Below are 25,280 nucleotides of genomic sequence, written 5' to 3'. Positions count from 1 at the left end.
GAAAAAGGCTTAAGTAATTGTACATGCTTTAAAGTTGCTCTGGTTTATTACGAACAAAAGCATATTTATAAAGGTGAGCGGGTTTACTAAGGCTGTTTCTTTGAAAAACACCTTTTACAAACCACATTAAGGAAACGTTCTCGGTATAATTCCACAGCAATAAGCACAAATCCTGTCACAACATATACTTACGGTTTTATCACTCATGTGCTTGATATATTGATAACAGCGTGGCCTAAGTGCTTGCCTGCACTATATGAACACATGCTTCTTTGACAAAAGCCAAAATCCTGGTTTCATTGCCAGGGGCGGGGAGGTTAGACGCAGGATTCCCTGTGCTGGACTGATAAAACTTTGTAGAGAAAGATTATAGTTTGCAGGCTCTGGCATAATACTTTTGAAACTACTGTGAAGCCCAGCCTGCCTTTTCAGTGCGGCCCTCGGGCAGGGCCGTTGGCCGAGGAGAAGGTACCGTCACCCCTGCACAGTACCAAGGGCTGAGATTAATTCAGCGGGTCAGTCCACAGCTCCAACCAGACACAAGGGCTTCCAGCCTGCCTTCAGCTGCCATCCTCACGCCACGCAGCTTTACCCAAGTGTAGAGTTTGTATGGACATTACAGAAAGTTTACAGCTCGATACGCTATTCATTCTGAAAGCTAAGGACCACAGTGTCTGCTTTTTGCCTCATATGGTGGCAGTAAATTGCTACCAAAGCACTTTTCCTCCCTGCTTTAAGACTTCGCACATTCCTCCAAATAACCAAAAAAACAGTGTAAAAATTAGGTTATTTAATGTGGCATTTACTGTCTCCTGCAGGGTTACAAGGGCTGAAGAGTAATGAAGAAAGCTATCTGGAAACCTAACGTTGCAGTAATTATCCTTCAAAAACAATCAGGTAGAGAGGAATGGGGCAACCAACCTCCTGAACAGCTCTAAACACTGCACAGCGTACCGATCATTATACTCTAATACAAATGGTGAGTGAAAGGAGTGATGGAGGAAAATGGAGCAGTGAAAAGGTAATGGATTGCTGTCCCTGCTGAATGATACATAAACTGCCAGTTGTGGAAGCAACCCTCTGTTAAGTCGGGTTGTGTAATCCCAGCAGCAGCAATGCCAGCCCAGGCACAAGAGGTAATGTCCTCTCCTTTGGCCAAGTCAGCCTGTCACCTCTGATGGAGGCTGTCACAGACAGTGCCATGTATTTCTTATTTTCAGCTTCATTAGGAAAGCAGGGCAGCGTGTTCATGGCAGTAGGGCATTTGAAGCACATTATCAGGCAGCCATAACTGACTAAATGAAAACAAATTAGGCACAGCGCGAGGCATTCGGGAGAGATGAAAACCTTTCACGGTTGAGATACTCTTACAACAAACTTACATGCATGAACCAAGCTAAGAGACAGACCTGGACTCTGAGCTCTCGTACACGGTGTCAACCTGCAGCAAAGACCAGATAACCTCACTCTTGACACTGCCACTAGTGTGACACTGGAACCTGCTCCGTGGCCTCTCTGCAGGTCTGTTGATACTGTATGGTCTCCAAGAAGTCCCAGGAAAGGGATGACCTCCAAAAAGTCAGCAGTTGCATACCCAGGGGTGTCTGGGTAGATACAGAGAGGCTTGGTCTCTTTGGAAAGACTGTAATTTTTTTCCAGCCGTGCTTATGAACACCCAGGTCCAAAATAATCTTCCTTTCCTCACCCTGTAGCACCTTGAGTCCTTATTGAGGTGGGAGTGGGGGCAGGTGAAGGTGTCGCACTCACTGGTAGTGCAGCAGCTCCTCCCAGCGAATGGGCTGGGAAAACACCTCCCGCTCCAGCCAGAGTTCGTAGGAGTAGTGGAAGTCCTCGGGGAGCTCCAGCCGCTGTCCCAGCACGCTCTGCAGGCAGTTGTCCACCGGCGCAAACTCCGAGTCTTGAGGTTTGTCGTATCTCCGGCTGTTGAAGGCTTCGATATTGGCTCTCAGGGTGCATTCTTCAGCCTGGAAATCCCATGGTCTGGCATCGATATCTACATCAAAGAAGAAACAAGCTGAAGTATTGTGGAAAAAATAACTCTGATAAGGTTTGGGCAAAAGGAAGGATGAAGATTTTACAGCAACAACGGGCCTGAATTGACCCGAGTATTAGCCAGTCAGTTATTCCTAATCAATTCCCATTACGTCTATATTTTAATTTAAGGTATTTAAATGACATGTATTCAAATAACCTGTAAATTAAGCAGAGTAGAAGACTTCCTATAGAAATGCCATTATTTCACTCTGTAGTGTGCTTAAAGGACTCTCTAAAATTACCAAGCTCCTGCTTTTTTCAAAAAGGCCCCACCACTTTTACTGAAAACCTCCACAGATGTCCAAAGCAGAGATCAAGTTTTAATGCATGAAGCTAAAAACTGGTGAGCTTATTACAAGCTACTTAAAACAAAGGTGGTTTTTTTTAATTTGGACAAGTTTAATTATTAATGATGTTGAAAATCTAATAACTGGCTGTAATAAACATGATATTTTACACATGCAACGTGAAAAAAAATGGTATTTTGAAAGTTGGTCCTTATGAGCTCTAGATCTATATGAAGTAGTCATTTGATCCATAAAGGTTCAGTAAATTTGTTGGCAAAGCTCAGCAGTGGTCAAGGGAGGGAAAGGTCTGCGCTGAGTATCAACCCACATATACAAAGATAAAAATAAACTCTCCAGGAAAAACCCTTCCAGACTGTGTCCCTGAAAGCCAAGTGCTTCCCTGGCAAACTGTCCGGGTCGAGATGCAGTCTCTGCTAAGTAGTGAATTGTGCAGTCGAGTGTTGTGTTGCCAATTAACTCATTTGGGGGACACACACTCACCAATTTATCCTTTGCAGCTGTCTTAAAAGTGCATTATTCTCACTACTGCCATGTAAATTCAGTTGTTACGGCAAACCCTTGCCCCAGGGCAGGTGACTTAGGTAGTCGTCTTCTCCTGCCGTTTTAGAGCACGTAGTGCTCAAGCTATTTAAGTCACCCAAGGCAGGCAGTATCCCATGGCCGTATCCCCTTAGTGGCATAAAGAAGCCCTGCTGCCATATTCAATCCCAGAGGGAACAATCAGCATGCTGAGAAAGGCAGCAATGGGATAGAAATCCTGTAAAACAAAGGAAGTCCCCAGTCTTCCAGCCTTCCTGCTCTTTGGGTTTTTTTTGGGGGAACTCCACTAACCCTAAAGTGAAATTAAAAATAGCAGGTCTAGTTTTTGGTTCTTCTGAGTTAGTGTCATAGTGCTATAATGACTATCAAAAGCATAACAAGTCTTCAAAAAAAGCATTATATCTTTTACAGTTGAAGACCCTGATGAAATTGTAACTCCTTTCTCCCTTGTGAAAAGGTTACGATGTTAGGCTTTTACTTAGAATCATAGAATCATAAAGTTTGGAAAAGACCTCTAGGATCATCAAGTCCAACCATCAACCCAACACTACTATGTCTCCTTAACTTCTTGCCGTGTTATCTTTTGAAACAGGAATGCTACCCAGTTTTCGTACTTAATCCTCATTAAGAAGATACATGCAGAGCAAAAATTTAGGACTGTGTTAATAAGGCAAAAAGATATTTTAATACTTTCTAGTCCTAGGCTTAGGTCAGTCGTTGCAGCAACTGGGTGTTCTTACAAGGGAATAAGAGTATGAGGACTGATGCATCCCATGGATGAATATGTGAGCAACAACAGGACATTCACGACATGCCTCAAAAAACCCACAGATTTAGACTACACGAGAGCTGTTTAACAGATCAGCACATCTAGTCTGTGCTTCAGCTTAAGGATTCAGAGTATCCACGCTGCTGGCTTGTAACCGCTGTCATTTCTCAGGTGTGAGCTGCAGAGCTATCGGTCAGATTTTCACTCCACAGCCATCCTGAGCACACAGATTTGGTGTGGATATAGGACAGCTTAGTGGCAAAAGTGATTTGGGAACGCAAAAGTGCAGGCCTGGGCTTGGTGGAAACTCATGTCTTGGAGACCTCAGCTGACCATGTCCCACACTGATCTGATTATTCCCACCTTTCCTCATGCAATCAGTTTGTTCCCTCCTGAACAGAGCCTTAAAGCTTCTGAAAAAAACCTCAATACTGACCCAAATGAGTTTATGGGATCCTAACAGGTCAGAGGGCAAAACCCCCTGCATGCCGATTTCAGCTGCGCATGTGGAGAGGATCCCTCCCAGGTGCGACTCACCGTTGCCATAAGCCCAGTCATCGTTCATGCGGTGCCGCACCTTCTGGTAAATGGCAGACATGGTTTTCATGTTGCTCTTTCTCCACTGGCGCCCCAGGTATTTGGTCTGGATTTTCAACAGTTTGAGGACATACAGCTGCATCATGGCCTGCTTCACCTTCAGAGCTCGTTTCAGTATTGGGGCCGACTTAAAGACAACCAGCATCTGCCAAGGAATCAACACAAATTAACACAATGTGTTCAAGAAAGCAACACTGTCTGTGCAGCTTTGGGCACTAACACCTGGGCCACGTACAGTACAAACCCCAAGAACAGGGGTGTTCAACATAACCAACGCTTGCTGCAGGGGGTTTGAGGGCCATTGAAATAAGTATTGTTTGCTGAAGAAAAACATCTTCTGCATTTGAGGCTCAATCGGTGAAAGAAAAACGGCCGTCTTATGAAGCCCCAGCGCTGCCAGGAGAAACTCTTAGCAGGAAGGCTGGGATGAAGCCGTGCCGGGGAGAGCTGGGGACACGCTTGAGGTGCAATGCTGGCAGACCATGGCAGGTCTTGGGGAGACGGGACATGGTCTTACCATTGTTCTCGAGTGCTTCCACTTGGTCAGCTTGTTGAGGATCCTCAGCAAGTTAATGCAGGAGAATAAATTTCTCCAGCAGAACTGGTTGTTGTCTCCAGCTTCCTGCAAAGCAGAGAAGGAAAAGCATAACCCTAATGGCAATGTTCAACAGCACCGCCACAGAGATATCCCTGTGCAGAAAGGCTTTATTTTTACTATCTGCACAAGTCTTATTTCCAATGGAGAGTGACCGGCGGAGCTACCTTCTCACTTGGGTTGTGATTTGCTGCTGAGACACCAACAGATTCTGGGGAAAACCATTCTGAAAGACTCAGATGTAATCAGCATTTTAATCTGCATTTAGGCTTAGAGTAAGAGCTAAGATAAATCACATTATTCTGTCATGGGAAATATATATTGTGGTAGGTTTGTGTTCGTTGTTTACAGTCAGACAACAAATTACAGCCTAGCGATCACCATGGCTTAGAAAACAGGTTTTGTTAATTATATAAAACTAATTCATAAATTACTGCATGCTTAGAGGACATATCACAGACAAATAAAAGGAAATCACATAACAACAGAGGATGACAAACAGCAGTGTTTGTGTCAGGAGGACAAGACTTTTCTGTAACAAAGATCCCCTCCAGCTTAAGTGCAGCTGAATCGTTATTTTAAGTATTAGCTAAATGTAAGCACCCCCAGCTCCGCTTTGCAAAAATATTGCCTGTGGCACATTTGAGCAGTAATTCCACCACTACAGTAACTTGCTTTATGTTTGAACAGCACCGAGCACAGCAGAAGTGTCCCACCAATAACCTATTTGGGGATGAGAGTGGAAACAGGCGCTGCTTAATTTACAAGCTACTTCCTGCAAGCTACAGCCCTAGCAACTCAGGGCAAAAGCCTGGTGCACGATCCAGGTTCTGGGCATCCTCAGGAGGAGTTTGGGGACGACCCCAGGGACCCCCTTCTGTCAGAGTGTCTAATCCAGCTTTGAAACTAGATTTACCCAAGAAAAGCCTGCCAGCATAATATCTTTGTTCTTAAAAGCAAGCACCAAACCTATCATTTCAGTAAGCTGGTAAAATGCTATTGTATGTATGATTTTTAAAGGCCAACGAGAAAGTGCTTCTGACTGATTTTATTTAATTCTGGGATTTGGGAGAAGCCACTCTGAGCAAATGCACTTTTCTGCCAGCAGAGGCTACGTCCGTGCCGGAGGCTCCTGCGCACACAGCAGAGCGCAGAGGCGGGATGTCACCGAGGCGCTCGCGGACGCTGTGTGCAGCTCGGGGGGTACCAGCTCAGGAGCAGGGTCTGTGCTGTTTCGTATCAGTGCCCAGTCCTGATCTGCTCCCTCTGCACCAAGTCGTTTTCCCAGAAACTCCCCAGGAGAATCAGCTAGTACCAGTTCCATAGCCAGCTGGATTTATTTTTGTCACCAATCTCTTGTTGTCTCTATAGCTTCAAGCAAGTGAGAATCTTTCCATGAGATTTACGGATGGAGGGAACAGGCTAAACAGACTTTAATCCTCCTTTTACACCCATCTCCTGTTACCCTCTCCATGGCACCATGACATGGGGAGCTGGAGGGGAGCAACAGCCCCGTGACAGGAGAGGGGAGATGGGGACCAGCAAGGAATCAAAGAGCCTGTCCCACAACAGGGTGGGTGAAGCCCCTGCTACCTTGCCAGGACTGCAGCCGCTCCTGATTTACACCATGTGGGGACAGCCACTACCCCTCTGCCAAAGGGTCCCTCCTCTGGAGATGGTGCCTCTGAGCTCGTCCCAGTTTTCCATGGAAGTAAACCAAACACACACCCTCCTGCGTTCAACCCACTGAAAGCATAATCATCTGTTATATCTGCTGAGAAATGTGTTACGGCTGGGATGTTAAAATCAGTGCATTGGAGTATTGGGGAAAAAAAAGCTAAAACGATGCATAAAACGTTGGCTGAAGAAACAAATGCATACAAAAACATATGCCTCTGATGCACCAGGGCATTGTTAATTCCTATATAAATCCTTACATTCATGGGTATCCTCCCAAAGACAAACACACACGGTAAAATTCAAGTTGGTTTCTGCATATTTTCTAATTAAATTAGTCTCCCGTGAGGCTGACATCCGCGTCTGCTGGAGGAAAGTGATAAGGCACTGTCATTTAATGCAACAGCTCCCAAACTGGGGAGCAGACCCTACTGGGAAAGGGTAACTGGGAATATTTTCCCTAGAAAAGTTAAGTCTTCTCCTACAGCCGTAAAGCTTAGTGTGAGCGTAAGGATTAGCACGAGCCATCGGAGCGCTCAGCAACGTGTCGCTAGATGTCCCCACCGGGCCAGGATACGGTCGGTGGGAGCCTGGCAGGGCTGGACAGGCACCGAGCCTGGCCAGGCCACCCAGCCCTCAGCAAGTAGCCCACGGACCAGCGCAAAACAGGGCACTGATCCCGTTGGTAAGGAGGGAGGCGATCTCCAGGAGCTGCCACCCTGAGCAGGCACCCGAAAGGAGGCAAGAAGCACTGGCGGAAAGGCACATGGGACAGCGGTGGAGGGCTGAGCCAGCACACCGGCCACACGTGACGATCCCACACGTGCTCCACAGCAGGTTTTTATACAAATTTGAGCTGGCATAATCAACTCAGGGCAGGAATTTGCACATTAGAAATGCCATGGCTACAGATCCAATAAAACCAGTTTGGCTGTCCTGGCTGACCACAGCCTTAGAGGGATTTGTGAGAAACTTTGGCTCATAGAAACTAGGGAAAATCTTTCACTTTGTTTTCATGATTTTAATCTTTACACAGCTAAGGAAAACAACACAGGCTTAAGATTTTAGCAGCCAGACAACATGAGATCATCCCTGCCTGGACTGGTTTTGGTCAGGCTCCTTCTTAATGACCCCTGCATCATTTAGGGTCTCCCTTCCTTCTGATCCCCCTCCCTGTCAACCCCAAAGCTTGTCCCTGCTCTGCGCCCTGCCCGAGTCCAACCTACGCTGCATTTTCAATTATTGCAGTTAGGAACCCGCCAGCATTAATGTCTCATCTGGAGTCCGTATATTCACACAGCCCATCGTGCTGGCCGGTTTCCATAATACTTAGGGCTCCTCTCCATAGGGAATTTGGTTCATTCCGTAATCTACTGGCATTTTACGAAACACAAGTGCTCAGAGCAATTTAAACCTGGGAGGCAACAGCCTCTGGGCAAATAATTTTTAAAAGTAGGCTCCCTCGCTTGGAGAAGTGAAAGGGAAAACTCTAAACTGAACTATTTTTATGGGGTGCACAAGGCCAGCAGTGCCTCCTCCCCACTGCTCCATAGCTGATAGCGAGTCAGGATAATGACAGGAGGAATTTTCAAGTCTGGAGGGGAAGAAAAAAGTCGAATTTTGGAAAGGTTGGGGGTACGGAAAAAGAAGACAGAAAAAAGAAAACAAAAAACCTTCCTCACCCTCTCGCATACAGCAATACTGGTTACAAGGACCCTTTCTGTGCTGCTTACCAGGCTTTCTGCAGTGAGCTCGGGCAAATCATAGACCGTACAATGTGGATAATCCAGGACAGAGATGCTGTGGAAGACAGGAAAGAAAGGACTTGTTAAGAACCAGGCAAATATTGAAAGCAACTTTTTAAGATGATCTACATGATTATGCCCAGCAATCTGTAACGTCTTCCTTCCCTGTGCCTGGGGTTCGAATTGCAATGGCCGCGCTGCCTTATGCAGCAAGTAGTTGGTATGGGTGGCAATCCCAACTCCAGCGAGCCACGTTGGGCACATGAGCCAGCCCGCAGCCGGTGCCGCGTGGACGTGCCTCCCTCCTGCATTTCCAACTGCACAGACGGCATCCAAATGGGCTCCCAGCCTCACCACCGCTGCCTCGCGTCTCAGCTTAATGGAGCACGTCGATTCCTCTTGGCTCCAAAGCGCATCCTGAGTACATTAATAAGGACTCGAAGGATTTCGATCCATTAAGACATGACAGATTAGTTATTCATATGCATATTTTAAAAAAGGAAAAAAAAACCTCAAACAGATCTGAGGTTAAAATGGAGACGTCTGTTTACCATTAAAAATTTTCACAGTGAGGGCATCAGGTGTTTTGAAGACCTCCAGGCCTACCGCCTTTGTAAAAGTAGCCAATAAAAAGAAAAAAAAGAAAAGCATGTATGTGTATAAATATATAATGTATGTATACAGACACTCTCTCTAATGCTACCTGTGCCCTGAGACGTGCGCCAATCTAAAATGAAGTGTGCACTATCACACTGCTCCAGTTCTTGTGTTCCCTCTTTTTCTTATTTTTTGTTTTTTAAATCCAGCAGCTGAGCAACAAGCTGACCTGTAACGATCACTGAGTCGGAGGCAATGCAGGATGAGACCCAAGGTCAGGAGATCCCCTAAAACAGGCTTTGTTTACAGTGTTTGGCCCAGGAAGGGCTTCTCTGACCACAAGGACAGATGCTTCTCGCTGGCTCCTACCCATCATAACCCTAAAACTGGAAGTGCAGTTACAAGCAAGAGAGCTCAGAGGGAGCCAGCTCGGGACCAGGAGCCCCACAGCTCCTTTGCCCCAAGTCATCATTGTCCTGACATCACTTCCAATGCTTCCCGCTGCAGCATCACTGGACTTAGGTCCCTACATCTAAACACGACGCAATCCCACAATCCTTTTTGCAAGGCAGTGCCCGACGTTGTTCACCACTGTCTGACAAACACGTACTCCGGGCTGGGGAGAACACCCAGCTGCAAAACCCACCTCATTTCACAGGAGGGCATCCTGCCTGTGAAACCTCCATCAGAAAGCAGAGGAGGGAGCTAAGTGCTCCTGGGCTACGTTTCCTCCTCCCTTCTGTGACTTTAAAGCATAGGACCAAAAGTGGAAATGTTTATCAGTGAGAGAATTAATATATTACTTTATATTTTTCCATGCATGCCTTCTCACACATACACAACCATAGCATGCAGGAGACAGACCGGCCTATGCACGCAGCTGAAGAGCAACAAAAAGAGCATCAAAACGCAAGGAAAAGGATCTTTTCAGCATTCCAACAGCAACATCCCCTGCAGCACTCCCTTCCGAGTGGGGAAATCCTACTCAGTCCTACTGAGTTGTGAAAGAGCTGTGCTCTTTCAGTTCGTGCGCTGATTTGCACTAGTCCAGCCAGTCCCTGTACAGACTCGAAACGGGGATAGTGTCTTTCTCAAGTCAGAAGTAAAAGGCAGTCACAACTATGCAAAACCTCAAGAAGTCAGGAAAGCTGAATTATAGCTATAAAAAGTGGAAAAGACCTAGAAGACTCTACCCCATGTAGCCTTTTGGAAGCTGTGGCCCACAGATGGCACTGGACTGCTTTCCAGAAGCCCACGTAAAGATGAAAACAAGCCAACTGTCAGCAAAGGAGATGGGTCTACGTGTATTTTAGTAGTCCAGTGAGAGACTGGTAACTCCCCATCCAGTCTTCCTCATTAAGCAGAAGGGATCTGCTCCCCTCCAGTGGATTCCTGCAATGGAGAACACACTGCCCCAAAGCCGTACTTGGGACCAGAGGTCACTTGGTCCCACCATGTGTTCCTCATGCACAAAGCCTCCCTGCTCCATCACCTCTCTCTCTTCCCCAGAAGTGGCTGTACCTGTTTTTGGCAGTGATATAAGACATGATGTTTTGGTTGAAGAACTTCAGGATCAGCGGGATGCAGTTGGCAAACACCAAATGTTGGGACACGTACTCAAACTGAGGAAGAGAAGTGAAATGGGTCAACGTTAGCTGGAACAACTGGGAGCATCACCTGGGAATGGACACCCATTTCCAGCCAAAAGCGAAGCAGTCTTGATGGTCTGCTCTAGACACCTCGCAGACCATCTTCCCTTTGCGGAAGTCTGCTGTATAAAGCTCACATCATATACAGCAACTCCCACCAGCTGGAGAACTTGCCATAGAGCGCACACACACATTTTATGGCAGTACTTTGGGAACAGTTGCACCTAATGACTGCAGTGTAGCTTTGCAAGATAAAATTCTGTGGCAAAACAGTATATGGGAAAGAGGGAAGGAGGACATGTACGTATTACATGAGAAAATACAATAATTCCTATTGCTGTCACAGGCTAACCCCAGTCCCTCTTCAAATTTTGACTGAGAAAAGTACCCTTACCTTCATAAATGCTTTTAATTTTTCTTTCCCTCTAAATGTTAAATGGTCTGAGTATGTACAGCTGCATAATACAACAAATCTCTACTGTCCTCTGAAGAGACAGACGCAAATAGCTGCAATGTCATATCCTATCCCATCCTATCCTACCCACGCCTCTCACTAACCTGCAGTCAACATCCCAAAGAGTGAAGAAACAGGTTGTTCCTACATGTCTCATCTCAGCCTGGTACAAGCTGTTGACACTCGCTATGCCGCTGACGACACACCGCCGCCGTTATTTGTGTGTGAGTAACTGGCAGTCACCGCTAGCCGGGATCCGAGATGCTCTCACTGCTTTGAAACGCAGCTGCCAGCCACTAGTATGTTTTACAGGGTCGGATCAAAGATAGTGCTGACTTGCTGAACTGCAATAATTTGATGGCATTTCTCTGTTGGCATAAGAAACACCAAACCTTGACAGAACCGAGACAAAACCCCCCATGATCTCTGCTGGTGCGCAGGTCCGTGCAGTTGCTGCCTCACTGACGTGGCAGCTGCAGAGCACAGGGTGACCCCCAGCAGAGCCCGGATCAGCCACGCTCTCCGCTACCCCTGTCGATGCTGGAAGCACCAGCCCAGCCCTCACAGAGGTTTTTGGTGTGGTCCTTGAGACCAGCTTTGGCACTGAAAGAAATTATGATGGCTCACCCAAATTCAGGCACAAAAGCAGAATCGGGGGGGGGTGGGGGGGGAACCTCACAGCTTTCTCCAGACTTAGCACCAGACTGCAAGGGTCCTCCTGCCACAGAGGAAGAAATGAGAAGAGCTGTTTTGGTGTTGAAGTGAGAAAAATTAGTGAAGGGACACAGGGGGACCCAGAACAAATGTAGGATTGTAAAAATGCGGGGTTTTGTTTAATTTTATCCAATCCAATATATGGATTTATATTTATCTTCAGATAAATATCAGTGGGCTTTGTAATATAGATGGATTTGTACCATGCTGAAACCTTGAAAAGAAAAAACAAAAATAGAAAACACTAATTGCAGAATGGGTGGAGAACTGGGCCCAGGCCACAACTCGAATCAGTCCTCCATCTTTATTTAATCTAGGAATGCCCTCACATGGGTGCAGTTTGATTGGTGCCATGCAGATGAAACACAAACCAGATTGCATCTAGGACCCAGACCTCCAGGCTCTGTTGAAACTGGAGCCCCAAGAACTTGATCCTGCTGAGGGACAGAGGACCAGATTAGTTGACCTCGTGAGGTCCTACCCAGCACTATTTCTGGTCATTGGAGATGAGACAGAGCAAAAGAGGATCTTGTCTAACCCCCATCCCTTTCCCCCTTCTGCCAGGGAGACTCATGATATCTCCTACGCTTTAACCTGATCAGCCACAGTATGAATTTTTCCAGAAGTCTGAAAACTCCTTCTACATGAGTGGAAACAATCCTGTCGAAACACAGAGCTATACTGCAGACAGGTTATCACTGCCTGAGTAACCCTATAGCAATCCTGGCCCGGGGCTAGGGTCCACTGCTACAGAAAAGCGATCTGCAGCTCCTCATGGAAACCCTTCCTGGAGAGATCTTAGAAGAGGCTCTATCAGGACACACCAGCTTCAAGACCAGCTTGGCAACGGGCCCTTCTCTACACTCACCTGGTAGATGTGATTCAGCTTGAGGTGCTTGAGGAGCAGCAGCAGCAAAGCCGAGATGCTCTTCACAATGATCTCTTTGTGTCTGTTCACATCAATCCCCAGTTTCATGCTCTGAAGAACAGTGATGCTGGGTTGGAGGGAAAGAAGGCAACAGCACATTGAGTATGGGAGGAAGAAGGACTAAGGGACTGTTGAGTTCTTATTCATCTGGACAGGCTCTACAGAAACAGAGACCTTTGCTTCCCTCTGGGACTTCCATTTCCATCCCCTCCTGTCTGGTGACACCAAAGTGCATTAAAAAAAAAACAACCCAAAAAAAAAAGCTGATTGCTGTCTGCCAGCAACCCTGGGGGAGCAGTATGAAGGACACCTACCATATGCTCCCATATCTTTATGATTGGTGTCAATTAGCATGATTTTATGATTTGTGTCACTCAGCTATCAGAGCACAGCGGCTGCCAACTGTGCTCGAATTGTTATGCTCTTGAAAAACTGGCATTCTCATCCTTGGCTTTCACCCCTCTGCCCTGACTTGCAGTAGCTTGCACCTATCCAAAGAGACATCCCCAAATGTGGAGCCCCCAAACTTATCAGTAAACCCCAGCTCTCCTGCTCAGTCCAAGACATTGTGGCAAAGCTGGGATGGCTGGTGGCTGCCTCCTCAAGGACTTACGGCATCTCTTCAGGCAACACGTCTGCCAGGATGTTGATGGAGTCGGTCTTGGCTTTAGAGGTGGGTGCTGCAGCAAGGAGGATCTTCAGCAAAGCTATCTGCAGAGGAGGACAGGCATGGAGGGATGCTCCCAGGAAGGGGTATCCCTTCCTTCTCCTTCACTTGCTGAAACTAAACAACTTCAAGCCAACTCTATAGGGTTTCACCATCCCAAGCTCTGCTCACCGTAATGGACTGACTATGACAAGGCTCAACCTCTCCTTTTATACCCTGAACAGACAGACCAAATGTGGGGACCATGGCAGCTGTTTTAGTCTTAACTTAAGGCATCATAGGCCAATAGGATGCTGGGTTGCATCAAAAAGGGCATCACCAGCAGAGATAAAGAAGTCATTATCCCGCTCTACTCAGCGCTTGCCAGGCCTCACCTGGAGCGCTGTGTGCAGTTCTGGTCCCCGCTGAACAAAAAGGATGTGGCCAGGCTGGAAGGGGCCCAGAGAAGGGCCACCAAGGTGATCAAGGGACTGGGAAGCTGCCATACGAGGATAGGCTGGGAGAGCTGGGTTTGTTCAGCCTTGAGAAAAGGAGGCTCAGAGGGGATCTCATCACCGTGTACCAGCACTTAAGGGGCAGCTACAAAGAAGATGGAGACTCCCTTTTTACACAGAGCCCCGTGGAGAGGACAAGGGGGATGGACACAAGTTGCTCTTGGGGAGATTCCGATTGGACACCAGAGGGAAATTTTTCACAGTGAGGACAGTCACCATTGGAATAATCTCCCCAGGGAAGGGGTTGACTCGGCCACACTGGACACCTTCAAGAGTCGCCTGGACAGGGTGCTGGGCCATCTTGTCTAGACTGTGCTCTTCCCAGAAAGGTTGGACTAGATGATCCCTGGGGTCCCTTCCAGCCTGGGATTCTGGGATTCTGTGATCATGAGCACCTGAGCTCTAGTAGTATGTATAAAATAACGCAAGGGACACCTGGAGTTAATGCATTTAAAGCTGTGTTTGTCTCTCCCTACGGACAGAGTGCACGTGACCCAATTACCATCTCAGAATCATAGAATCACAGAATGGTTTGGGTTGGAAGGGATCTTAAAGATCATCTAGTTCCAACCCCCCTGCCTTGGGCAGGGACACCTTCCACTAGACCAGGCTGCTCAAAGCCCTGTCTAACCTGGGAATGTAGCTGAATTTCAGGACATGCATTGTATTCCTCTGGGAATCTCTTGGGGCCATGGGAAGGCTGCAAGGGCTGCCCATGTAAGGAAGGTCATAACCTACAGACTCTCCAGAGTTGGAATTATTGTTGAGAGCACAGCCAGCTTGGCAGAGACTTGAAGGCATTACCACCTTGTTTGCTGAGCCACGTACAGCACAATGATGGTTTAGTTTGGTTCCTGGCCCAGCAAGCCATCACGCTCGGAGATCAGTGTAATACCATAATGGAAAGTTAATCTCAGCAAGAAGGACAACAGCTCAAGGGACCAGTGAAGTCCATAGGTTGCTTCTTGAAGTCAGAAGTGAAGGTGCCTGCACCAGCATGCAACAACTTGATGGTAACAGCTCACGCGGCTCGAGAGACGACACGGGGCCATCCCCGACTGGTGCCCCTCAGTGTCCAGAGGGCAGGAGCCAGTTCTGAGCTGCCACCCACATGGAGGACTTTGTTCCCAATCCTCTGCACACATCCGATTTTCTAACCACTGACCTGTCTCCAACCATTTGCCTGTGTCCCTGGGTATCTACACCCCTTGCTCCTCTGAACCCCTCCTGTTGGACTGTACTTTCCACCCAACTCTGCTCTGGATTCCCACCAAAATCTCACTGTTCAAGTCCTGAACACGTCCCAGCAGCCCTGTGCTGAGCTCTGCAGCTCACAGATTAGCACCATTCCCCACTCAAAAGCTCTTCTTTACTTTTAAGAAACACAAGCTTACCATATACTGGGGGAGGTTGTACAACATTGCTCGATACAAGATCTCACAAGGGGTTTCTTGGACTTCCTCTTCTCCCTAGCACAGGAAAACATTAGAAAGAAGGGAAAAACTAAGTACTTCTAGTCCACACACTTGAGATATGTCAGTCACGCCCAGTAAAACCCAGCTTGAGGGCTTATTGGTGGACATAACTGCATGCTGACTGCAGGAGCCTCCAGGCCTTTCTCCACTGCTACATTTGGTCAAATATGGATTTCTAGAAAAAAGAGCATCCAAGGTGTGTCCTAAAGCTCATGCAGAATGTATGGATTTCTATGCCACCTTGGAAATCTTCCACACATCTGTCTAGTAATGGGGAGCAGCAGCTTCTTACCAGAGACATGGGGCACTTCTCCAGCTCCTCCTCGTTCTTGATCTGGATGTCTGAGATGGAAACGTACTTGTGCTGGCAAAATACACAGACAGAGGCAGAGCAATATCACAACTGAAGGATGAAACAGTCAGCAATGACAACACTTGCTGATTTCAGTAATATCCGAGTTAGGTGTATAGGTCGCAGCAGATACATGGAGAATTCATCTTTGTGTGGGACATTCCTCTGCCCCTGAAGCCCCGCACACATCACTCCCTTGATTGCTTCCATCCAATCTTTCTAGGATCTCTCTGTAAGTAAATGGAGAGGGACAATCGCCTCCAAAAGGCAATCGAGACCTCAGATAGGGTCAGTTGACCTCTAGAGGTGTTTTACTCCACATGCAGAGCACTGCAGGAGCCAAGGCTGGCCATGCTTCCCTCTGTGAACAGCACAGGTCTGGGCATGTATGTCCAAGCCCAACTCTGGAAGTCTGTCACTGTCAAAGCACGATGTGGCAAATGCTCACCAGGATGCAGCAATGTTACACCTCGGAAAATGGAAAGCCTGAGTGCTGGACAATCTACTTGGAATTGCAGCGAGGACTCAGTTTTCCATTTTTTTGCCCCAATTCCTGCAAGAAGCTCCAAAAGCTTTTCCTGTGACAACTAACAAGAAGGGATCCTCTTACTCCCTCCAGTAACTGTGTTTCAGCCAGAGGTTAGACATGAGGAGCCCACACTGCATGTGGTGGATATCCAGCCACTCTCAAGCTGTTCAAACCTTGACTGGATTCACCACGTTGCCTTCCCAAGGCAGAGAGCGCAAGAGCTCAGACCGAACGTGCTGCTGTACATCAGCTGAAGAGGAGCAGAAGACTAAATTCATGTGAAACATTGACTGTGGGCTGAGACCATACACCTGAGGAACTTGAAACTCGTTTTAAGTACTGTGTCACAAAATTTATGTGTGTGAGACTTGATCCCCCTGCACTCTCCCTATGGCCCTGGTGATCTGAGCCAGTGATTTCCCTACTTCCATGAGATCCCCATGGGTCCGATCCCACCTCAGAGCATATGCTGAGCGCCAGGGAGCAAAAATAGCATGGGATGAGGTTAGACAAGCTGACTGCCACTCAGCAAGGCTTTATGGGCTGCTTCACCCAAGTGCCGAGCATGGAGCCACCATCCTACCTGCTTCAGTGTCTTCACGCTTTCATGGATAGGCCGTGGTAGCCCTATCAGGGTTTCAGTGTCTCTGTAGGGAATGAAGGAAGGTAAGTAGGAGGCTGGGAAGAAGATCTGGGTTTAACACTTCCATGTCATACAAGGTAAAAGAGGGAGCCTATAGTCTACTGAGTACATCCCAGATGGGTCAGGAATTGGGAGAGGTGTTGGCATGAGCTGCCCACCCTCCCACCTCCTCCCAAGCAAATCCTGCACAAGAGAGGGACAACACTGGGGTGAAGAACTGGTGTGAAATCAGGTCTCTGCATGGACCCAGCACTACACCTAAAAATTAATATACCTGCAGGATGACTCTGCACCCGCTTCTTGATTTATTCACAAACTGGGTAATTTGCTGTAGATACCAGATCGCCCCAATTCCCTCCTGCATTAAACTGCTCTCTGGCTTGGGCCAGGGGTCACTTATACTGGGCTAGGTCTGATTTTTAATAGAAAGAGGTCCTTGGAGACCAGCATCTCCAAGAAATTGTTTTTATAACACTGAGTGCACTGCTGCAGCCCCAGTGAAATCCAGCACTGCGCCGCATCGTCCCGAGATTGCCCTCCACTGGCGGAGTTTAGAAAACCTAAGCTCTGTGGACCCCTCCAACCAGTTAAATTGCACCGATAAGAGCTATGAGGCAGGCTTTGTTGGATCTACACATGTAACACTCACTGTCCCAGCGTGAAGCCGATGAATTTGTTCCTGCTTGCTTCCAGAAAGTGCTCGATGTCCTTCTGTCTGATGGAGCAGCAGAGAAACAAAAACAAGGAGAAGGTTGGAAAATAGACATATACCAGATCACAGCCTACATTGCTTAGAAGTGACAGCACTGTGGGACCAGCAAGAACCTTTGAGCTTTCCAGGATTGATTTCTAGAGGTCTTAATAGCAGCAGGCTAGAGCCACCATTGCTCTCGCTGGTTGGGAGCAACGCGAACCAAAGCCATTTGTATTTTTCTGTGCAGCTCCATGGGAGCGTGCAACTAAATGGAGAGGAACGCTCCATGACCAGCATCTTTTTATGCACCTTCTGTGCACCTAGAACATGCATCTTCAAGCAGCATCTGCTCGCTTTGTGCGAACAAATGTTGTCTCCGCAGTCTGGCGGAGCACGTGCTGCTTCGAGAGAGCAAGCTGACATCTTGTCCACCTTGGGCGTCTTTCACAAGAACTGGTCAGGGTCTCAGCACTACAAGTAGGACATGAACCATGAGCCAAGGCTCTCACAGGCAGAAAGAAACCCAGCTGGATTTCCAGGCACCAGCCAAGAAAAACAACGGTCATTTGAGTTCAAAGCTGAGCGCATTAAGTTACATGGAGTACCACAGCACCGCATGCGCGGAGACCCATGTGGGAAACCAGTTCTTGCTCTGTCCCTGCAAGGAGTGCTCTGGATAGACACACTTAACCCTGTCACTGCTCCCACATCAAACAGATGAATTTGCTCCCATATTTTAGGATACTGGATTAAATCCAGGCTTTGGATCAACAGCAAAAAAGTTCACACGGGTTAGAGGGAAAAGGGCAGAGGTTTTCACCCTCTTTTCCTAATGCTCCCCCATATCATGTGTAGCAGAACTGATCTTAGGAAGGGAAGGCACCAAATTCTCTATCCTGAGACGGTTTTCTCTGATTTTTCACCTTAGAGCAAGGCCACTCAAGAAGGCTTCATCTGGCAACACAAGAGTCCCACTCAACAAGCAAGATGCAACGTCATTAACCTTTCCCAAGATGATTAGTCTACGACCTTGTCCTGCTGAGATCCATTGGTGCCAGTTGGGAAAGCTGACCCTGCTCCCACAGCGCTCCAGCACAAGCCGCCTTCCCAGTACAACCTGGCATGTCAAAAATGGGATTGCCACTTATCGGCCAAGCTTGGCCACGCTTGGTTTGTAAAGCCCGGGGAAGAGCTTAGCTAAACTCAGTCCAGAAAGGACCAACTGAGACAAAAAAAGAAGAGGAGTCACTTCAGTTCAACTTGCCAGAGGCCAACAAATTTGCCACAGACTGACGCTCAGCCTGCAATGAACTCCAGGAGAGGTAGGACTGGGGAGGATGGCAATGACACCAGACGGTTTTACCTGACTTTGGGGGCCCAGGGGAGCCCTTTGGGGAAGGACACCCTTTCAATAGGTGGGCGCTGAGCAGGCATCGCAGGGATAATCGCATCCCGCTCCATCAGGTCCAGTTCTCCCTCGATCCCACTGTCCACATCATCGTTCTCCTCTTCGTCGACTCCTGCTTCATCATTCTTGAAGGGGTCTCTCTCGTTGTAGATATCCAAACTGTCTTGCTTCACCAGGGGCTGCAGCGGAAGGAGAAATTCAAGTAATTCCATTGATTTTATTTCCCTCCCAGCTGCTGGCACCAGACCTCTCTATCCTGGAAGGATCAAGCTCCCAGATGTTCCTCAGGTAAAGATTTCCCTCCTAGCTGTTGCCACAAAAGCCTGGTCAAGGAATAACCTCCTCTGTACCTCTAACCCTGCTGTTCTAGGAGATGTGACCCCATTTTCCATCTTAAATCTGGAGCTACCATCTGACACCTCTCCCCTAGCAAAAGGGGCGCTTTCATCCTCGGACCATAACACAGCAACTCCAAGAGTGGAGCTAAAAAAAGATGAGCTTGCTGCAAGCAGTTTGCTCTTCGGTGCTTATCAGCCCTTTGCCATAGGGTCAGGATGTCCTCTTGCTTCCTCTGGATCAAACACATCATGGGACTGGTCTGCCACAACTGAAATTGCTGGATTAAATACTGGAAATGAGCTGGCAATGTGCACTCAGCCCAAAAGGCCAGCCGTGCCCTGGGCTGCATCCCCCAGCGTGGGCAGCAGGGCGAGGGAGGGGGTCCTGCCCCCCTGCCCCGCTCTGTGAGACCCCCCTGCAGCGCCGCCTCCAGCTCGGGGCTCCTCAGCACGGGACAGACACGGGGCTGTTGGAGCGGGGCCAGAGGGGGCACAGAAATGCTCCGGGGGCTGGAGCCCCTCTGCTGCGAGGCCGGGCTGGGAGAGCTGGGGTTGTTCAGCCTGGGGGAGAGAAGGCTGCGGGGAGACCTTATTGCGGCCCCCCAGCACTTAAAGGGGGCTGTGGGAAGGGTGGGGGTGACCTCTTTAGCAAGGCCTGTTGTGACAGGACAAGGGGTGAGGTTTTAAACTACATGAGGGTAGATTCAGACTAGATATAAGGAAGAATTTTTTACACTGAGGGTGGTGAAACCCTGGCCCAGGCTGCCCAGAGAGGTGGGAGATGCCCCATCCCTGGGGACATTCCAGGCCAGGCTGGACGGGGCTCTGAGCAACCTGATCTGGTTGAAGATGTCCCTGCTCACTGCAGGGGGTTTGGACAAGATGGCCTCTAAAGGTCCTTTCCAACCCAAACCAGTCTGTGATTCTATAATAAACAGGGGCTCATATTATTGCAGAATTAACCTCAAAACCATCTTATACATTGCTGGCGATGTAGGTGAGCCAGTTTCAATTTTGCTGGCACTCCTGGAAAACACAGGAGCACTTTGAGGGAAAGGAAAACATGTTCCCAAGCACAGGCTGGCTCCTTGAACGGGTGATGGTCCCCATTGGAAAAGCATCTCGGGCTGTGCACCGGGAGGATGTGCCCACTCTTACCCTCCGGCTGCGGTGACCACGCTTCTGCTGCTGCTGCTGCTCCATGAGCTCGATGGAGTAGGTGGGAGGCGAAGCGGCACGCATGCTGCGCATCACCTGAATGCTGTCCTCCGGCAAGGGTGGCAGCCCCAGCTCCTCCCGCTTCCTCACCTTCATCGCCTGCAGGGCTTCAAATCCACCCAGCGTGAACTAGAGACCAACCAGAGAGGTGAGAAAGCGGGGAGCAGACACCTCACCTGGCCTGCATGGCTCTCCTGGGTTTCCAGGCCATCAAACTGGAGAGTTGAGGATGAAGACACCACATCACTGCTTTGTTCTCCAGACCTCCCCACCACCCCATGTCTCAGCTCACCCTCATCCCAGAAGAAACTATTTGCCTTGCGTCAGCTTCCTGTGCCCTCCTAAATAACCTTGTTATGGTTGGACTGAATAGTGGGGAACATCTAGGCTGCATCAGCACTATTCCCAAAATGATCAGTTTCTGGAAAAAGGAAGGCTTTGCACCCACCAGAAGCACCTTCCAGAGCAGGAGCAGGACCTTCTTCATGGGGAAGTGTGGAGCGTGGCCACTGCAGAACTTGGTCACCATTGTGAAAAGCAGAAGAGCAAATGGCTCTTCATTGTGCACAGGGAAACCTGGCGGAGAGAGGGACCAGGAGCACGTTCAGAGCAGATCCCCCATCCCTGAGGTCTCCAGCATGACAAAGGGACTTTGTTAGGGCACAATGAACTTTGTGGCTCACTCAGCTCCATCCTGAAGGTCTCCTGGCAGGTTTTCCACTCGGGGGGATCTGCCTCCTGCTCCACACGGATGTTTTCCACCATCAGATACATGACACTGAGCAGCACCCTGCCAGGACAGCATAGCAGGCAGGTGACACTGCCAGCCAGAGGCCACTTTGTCCCCAGAAGCTGTCCCACAGCCTCCACCCAACGTGCTAGTGCGGGGCTGAGAGGGGCTACCTGAGCTCTGTGCTGTCGGCCAACGAGATGGCCGGCTTCCTCAGGGCACTGCTGCAGGCCTGGCTGTTGCTGCGGGGAAGGGGACGAGCTCAGCGCCGGCCACCGGGCACAGGCTGCTCCTCGCCCCGACCCACAGCCTATGTCAGAAGCACCGCGCTGGGGGATGTGCCGTGGCTGCGGCACCTCCCTGGTCCTCAGTGAGGAAGAGGAGAAAGGAGAAAGAAGGCAGCGAGAAGAATGGGCAGAAATAAGATGAAGGAGGGTGAGGAGGATGGGGAGAAAGAAGATGAAGAGGGCAAGGAAGACTGAAGAAGAGGGCGAGGAGAAAGAATAAGATGAAGAAGAGGGCACGGAGGGCGAGGGCAGTGCGGATCCTCTCACTCAATCTCCATGTTGAGGAGCTCCAGGAAGGCGGTGAAGGTTCCCAGCCGGTACAGGAGGAAGCTGTTGTGTCGAGACCAATGGAGGACATCACCTTCATTATCGCAGTCTCCAAAGACGCCTGAAGAGGCCCAAAGGCAGGCACCAGTTAGGGGGGAGCTGCCTTTGAACCCCTGGAGCACACGGGACCATCCTGGGAAGGAGCTTCACTGCACCGACCTGGCACAACCCCATGAGAAGGTTTCTCCCAAGCCCCCGTGCTGAAGCCAGCGAAGGCAGCGGATATGTGGCCGCATCCAGACACAGGGGACGTGGTCCTTACCCTGTGCCAGGTAGAGGATGGCCCGTGCTACTTTGAGCCGCTTTTCCCTGTTGACCACCTCCAGCCCATCCAGCAGGTGCATGACGTAGGCCTTCTGCTGAGCCCCATCCAGCTCCAGCCACCTCCTGCCCTGCACTGGGAAGGGGACATGACAACCAGCTGGGTGCCTCCCTGGGGGTCCCGCTCTCCCCCGGCGGGGCTGCCCCGAGACCTGGGGTGCTGAGCCCAGAGCTGGTACCTTGAGCGTGAAAATCCTCCTCGAAGCATCTCCTGTTGGTGCTGAGCTCAGGCTCCTCGGTGTAGCTGTACAACTCTGATGGAGAAAGGGGTCAGCAGGGACCCGGAGGAGTTTTACCCTCCTCTTCATTGCCAAATGCCTTGTGGGACTCTGAAGCATCCCTACACACCCGAGGAGACATGGGCAGAGACCTAAACTTATCCCTGAGCTCTTCTGCAGCTCCAAGGGGCGTCTTGGAGCCACCCAGTGCTACCAAATTCATCATTTTCATCCCCGTGTTCGGGCTGGGCTGTTCCCACGCTCCTGCCCACAGCGACAGCGCTCGAGCTGCCTTCGCAATTTCAAAGGGGATTTTTGGGGAGAATTTTCTGTCTCAGTTAAGCCAGTTTGCAAAGTGAGGGACTGCAGGAGCACCTAGGCAAGACCTGCATGGATTTCACACCCAGCGGCTCGGATATTTTGGGACCTGCAAAGAGGATTTGAAGGGACATGGTGTTGTGCCTATTCCTGTGTAATTCCTACCATTTTCTATAGAATTCCTATAGGTCCTACGATGCTGAACAGCACCGTGGGGGACTGAAACAGTCCTGCAAGGGAGGAGGAAGGATCCCTCAAAGAAAAAATATGCTTTAGCCAGGCCAGCTCGTGCAGCTGAGACACACAGAGCTAAAAATAACCCCTTTGCTGGTCAAGATACACTCAGGACCCCGAGGGTTACAGGGCAGAAGCAGCCGGAGTTGGAAGATACGGGACGAGGACTCGACCCATCGTGACAGCCATGATGAAGGGTGACACTTCCCACCCTGAGCTGTGCCACTGGGCATGCCGCCCGTCCTCCCACCCCTGCACGCCTGTCATCATGTCCCGGATAACTCAGAGCGCAGGGTAATCCCCGTGCCCCTATTGCTCATCCCCAGGGAGCGAGCAGCTCTCTATTAATAAATCCCTCTTGCTCTATTACCGCAAGGATGATACCACTGGATATCCATCCCCCATCCTGCTCGCCCGCCTCCCCGAGGGACCTTTTCTTTCTCCCTCCCCAGCGGACACCTATTAATAGCAACACAGCACCCAAAAGCCAGTTCACCTGCTAACTCGGCGCCATGGCCATCGGCATCCCTGTATTCAAACTCCAGGTTGGGGCAATCCACTGAGCCCTGCGGAGAGCGACTGGGGTTAGCAGCGGGGCTGGCGCATCCCCACGGGTATTTTGGGAGGCGGGAAGGCTGCCAGAGCTCTCAGCCTTTGCATTAAAGCTCCTCCAGCCGCTGGAGCAGCAACTCGTGCGCGGATGGTCTTGACGTGGGCTTCCAGGGCTTCAGCAGGACATCCGTGTGAGGCTACTTAAAATACAGTGCAAATTTGGAAGGCGAGTATAAAAATAGCAATTCTCAAGTCCCAGGGAAAACAGAGGCAGAAACCAAAGTGCCACTGAGTATTTGATGCATTTCAGAGCCCCACGTATGCTTAAAAACAGAGTCTGGGGCTGGTTTGAAGCAAAGATCCCTGAGAGGATGCAAAACCTCCTCATGCTCCATCCTCAGCATCCCAGATCCGACAGCTTTTGGGGCTGGGCTTTGCGCTTTTGAAGCCCATAGGGTTGTGGCTCTCCCTCTTCCTCCCCTGCGGATGAGGAACTGGAGCATGAAACTTCACCGGAGAATTACAGCAGGGCAGGGAGCGGGCGGCCACGGCCAGACGACCCAAGGCCGGCATCGTGCCGCCGTGCCCCGGGGAGGGAACACATGAATGGGTAATCAACTAAATTAACATAATTTCTCATTCTGAGTCCCAGCATCCCTTCTCGGCAGCCGGGCTGGAACTGATGCACATCGTCACGATTAATATTGATGACCCTGGAGGACACATGGCTCCGGGCTGAGCCCGACTTGCTCAGAAATGCTGGTTTCTCACCCAATTTTTGCAGCCTAGCTGGCAGGGCAGTTTGGGGAGCTAAAGCCGACGAGGAATTCGGTGAAGCGCATGCGGCGCTAATCCGCTTTGCGAGGCAGAGCCAGAGGAGAAAAGCAAACCCCCCAAAGCCGGGCAGAGCGCGGGGCCATGACTTGGGCACCGTTCTCCAGGAGGAGGGACCCTTTTTTGGGTCAGCCGACCCCAGAGTGCCCCTCGACCTGCAGCTCCTCGGCAGGGAAACAAGGTCTTCCTGCTCAGTGGCTTTATGGTGGCCGGGAACATCAGTCCTGGGCCAGATCCTGGTGACCAGAGCCCAGTCCTGCTTTCCCAGCCCTGCACCCACGAAACCGGACGGGGCAGAGCAGTGGCGCTGACGCAGCCCAGGGCGGGTTTAGTGGTTACGTTATTTGGGCATAAGGGGTGAAGGCTGGTGGAGGGGTCTGTGGACCCCAGACCGTGGTGAGTGGGGGGGTAAGAGGGTGCTTGGAGGGTGTGGGGGAGCCCGGGGCCCAGCTGGGACCCCAAAAGCCATCTCCCAGGAGCGGGATGGAGGGGTGCCAGTGCCGAGGGCTGCCTCCCTGGCGACCTCCACTGCGGAGCGGACACCCTTCACCCCCGCAGGACCCCCAAAACCCCCCAGGCTGGCTGGGGGGAGGGGGCGGGGCAGCCCCAGGACAACCCCCCCCGCCCAAATCCCGATCCGGCACCCTCCAACCGCGGCTCCGCAGGACCCCCTACCCCCGGGGCAGGGACCCCCCTCCCCATTTGGTGTCCCCCCCCACCCCGAGCAGCGCCCAGAGGGAACCCCCGGGGGAGGGGGGGGGAGTGTGGCACTGCTGCCCCCCGCCCTTACCTCGGACTCCTTCCGCTGGGTCCTGAATTGCTCCCGGCTCTTGGGCTGGGCCTGGGCCTGGGGCTGGGCCTGGGGCTGGGCCTGGGGCTGGGCTGGCCGAGCCCTACCCGGGGCCGCGGCTGGGGCTGGGGCTGGGGCCGGGGTCGGCGCCGCGCCGCCCGCCGCCTCCATGCCCGGCGCCCCTCCGCACACGTGGGGGCCGGACCCCGAGCCCCGCCCTGGA

General features: G+C 50.3%; 1 protein-coding gene across 2 annotated transcripts; it reads right to left on the bottom strand.

Moving 5' to 3' along the window:
• STRIP2 (striatin interacting protein 2) lies at positions 1-25,280 on the bottom strand. Of its 2 annotated transcripts, none has more exons than XM_064441648.1 (21): positions 25,058-25,280; positions 23,378-23,447; positions 22,291-22,365; positions 22,053-22,187; positions 21,731-21,851; positions 21,350-21,418; positions 21,130-21,236; positions 20,895-21,022; positions 20,387-20,575; positions 18,846-19,069; positions 17,438-17,503; positions 16,729-16,792; positions 15,557-15,628; positions 15,184-15,258; positions 13,242-13,339; positions 12,569-12,695; positions 10,405-10,505; positions 8,224-8,341; positions 4,787-4,891; positions 4,210-4,414; positions 1-2,014 (listed from the first exon to the last, which is right to left on the bottom strand). In XM_064441648.1, exons 1-21 carry the CDS (start codon positions 25,226-25,228, stop codon positions 1,764-1,766), a joined length of 2,571 nt encoding a protein of 856 aa, XP_064297718.1. In that variant the 5' UTR covers positions 25,229-25,280; the 3' UTR covers positions 1-1,763. The 2 variants fall into 2 exon arrangements, with proteins under 2 accessions (XP_064297718.1, XP_064297726.1); XM_064441656.1 differs by having other exon boundaries at positions 8,275-8,341.

This window comes from Phalacrocorax carbo, chromosome 1 (assembly GCF_963921805.1).
Source record: "Phalacrocorax carbo chromosome 1, bPhaCar2.1, whole genome shotgun sequence".
Classification (NCBI taxonomy): domain Eukaryota; kingdom Metazoa; phylum Chordata; class Aves; order Suliformes; family Phalacrocoracidae; genus Phalacrocorax; species Phalacrocorax carbo.
This window is presented reverse-complemented; position numbering and strand designations above follow the sequence as displayed.

Excerpts from the sequence above, each read along its gene's own strand:
- STRIP2 (XM_064441648.1), bottom strand. The coding sequence starts at position 25,228 with ATGGAGGCGGCGGGCGGCGCGGCGCCGACCCCGGCCCCAGCCCCAGCC. Across the intron at positions 16,793-17,437 it reads ATCGGCTTCACGCTGGGACA|AGACACTGAAACCCTGATAG; the intron begins GTGAGTGTTACA and ends CATTCCCTACAG. Across the intron at positions 15,259-15,556 it reads AGAAGTGCCCCATGTCTCTG|GGAGAAGAGGAAGTCCAAGA; the intron begins GTAAGAAGCTGC and ends TTCCTGTGCTAG.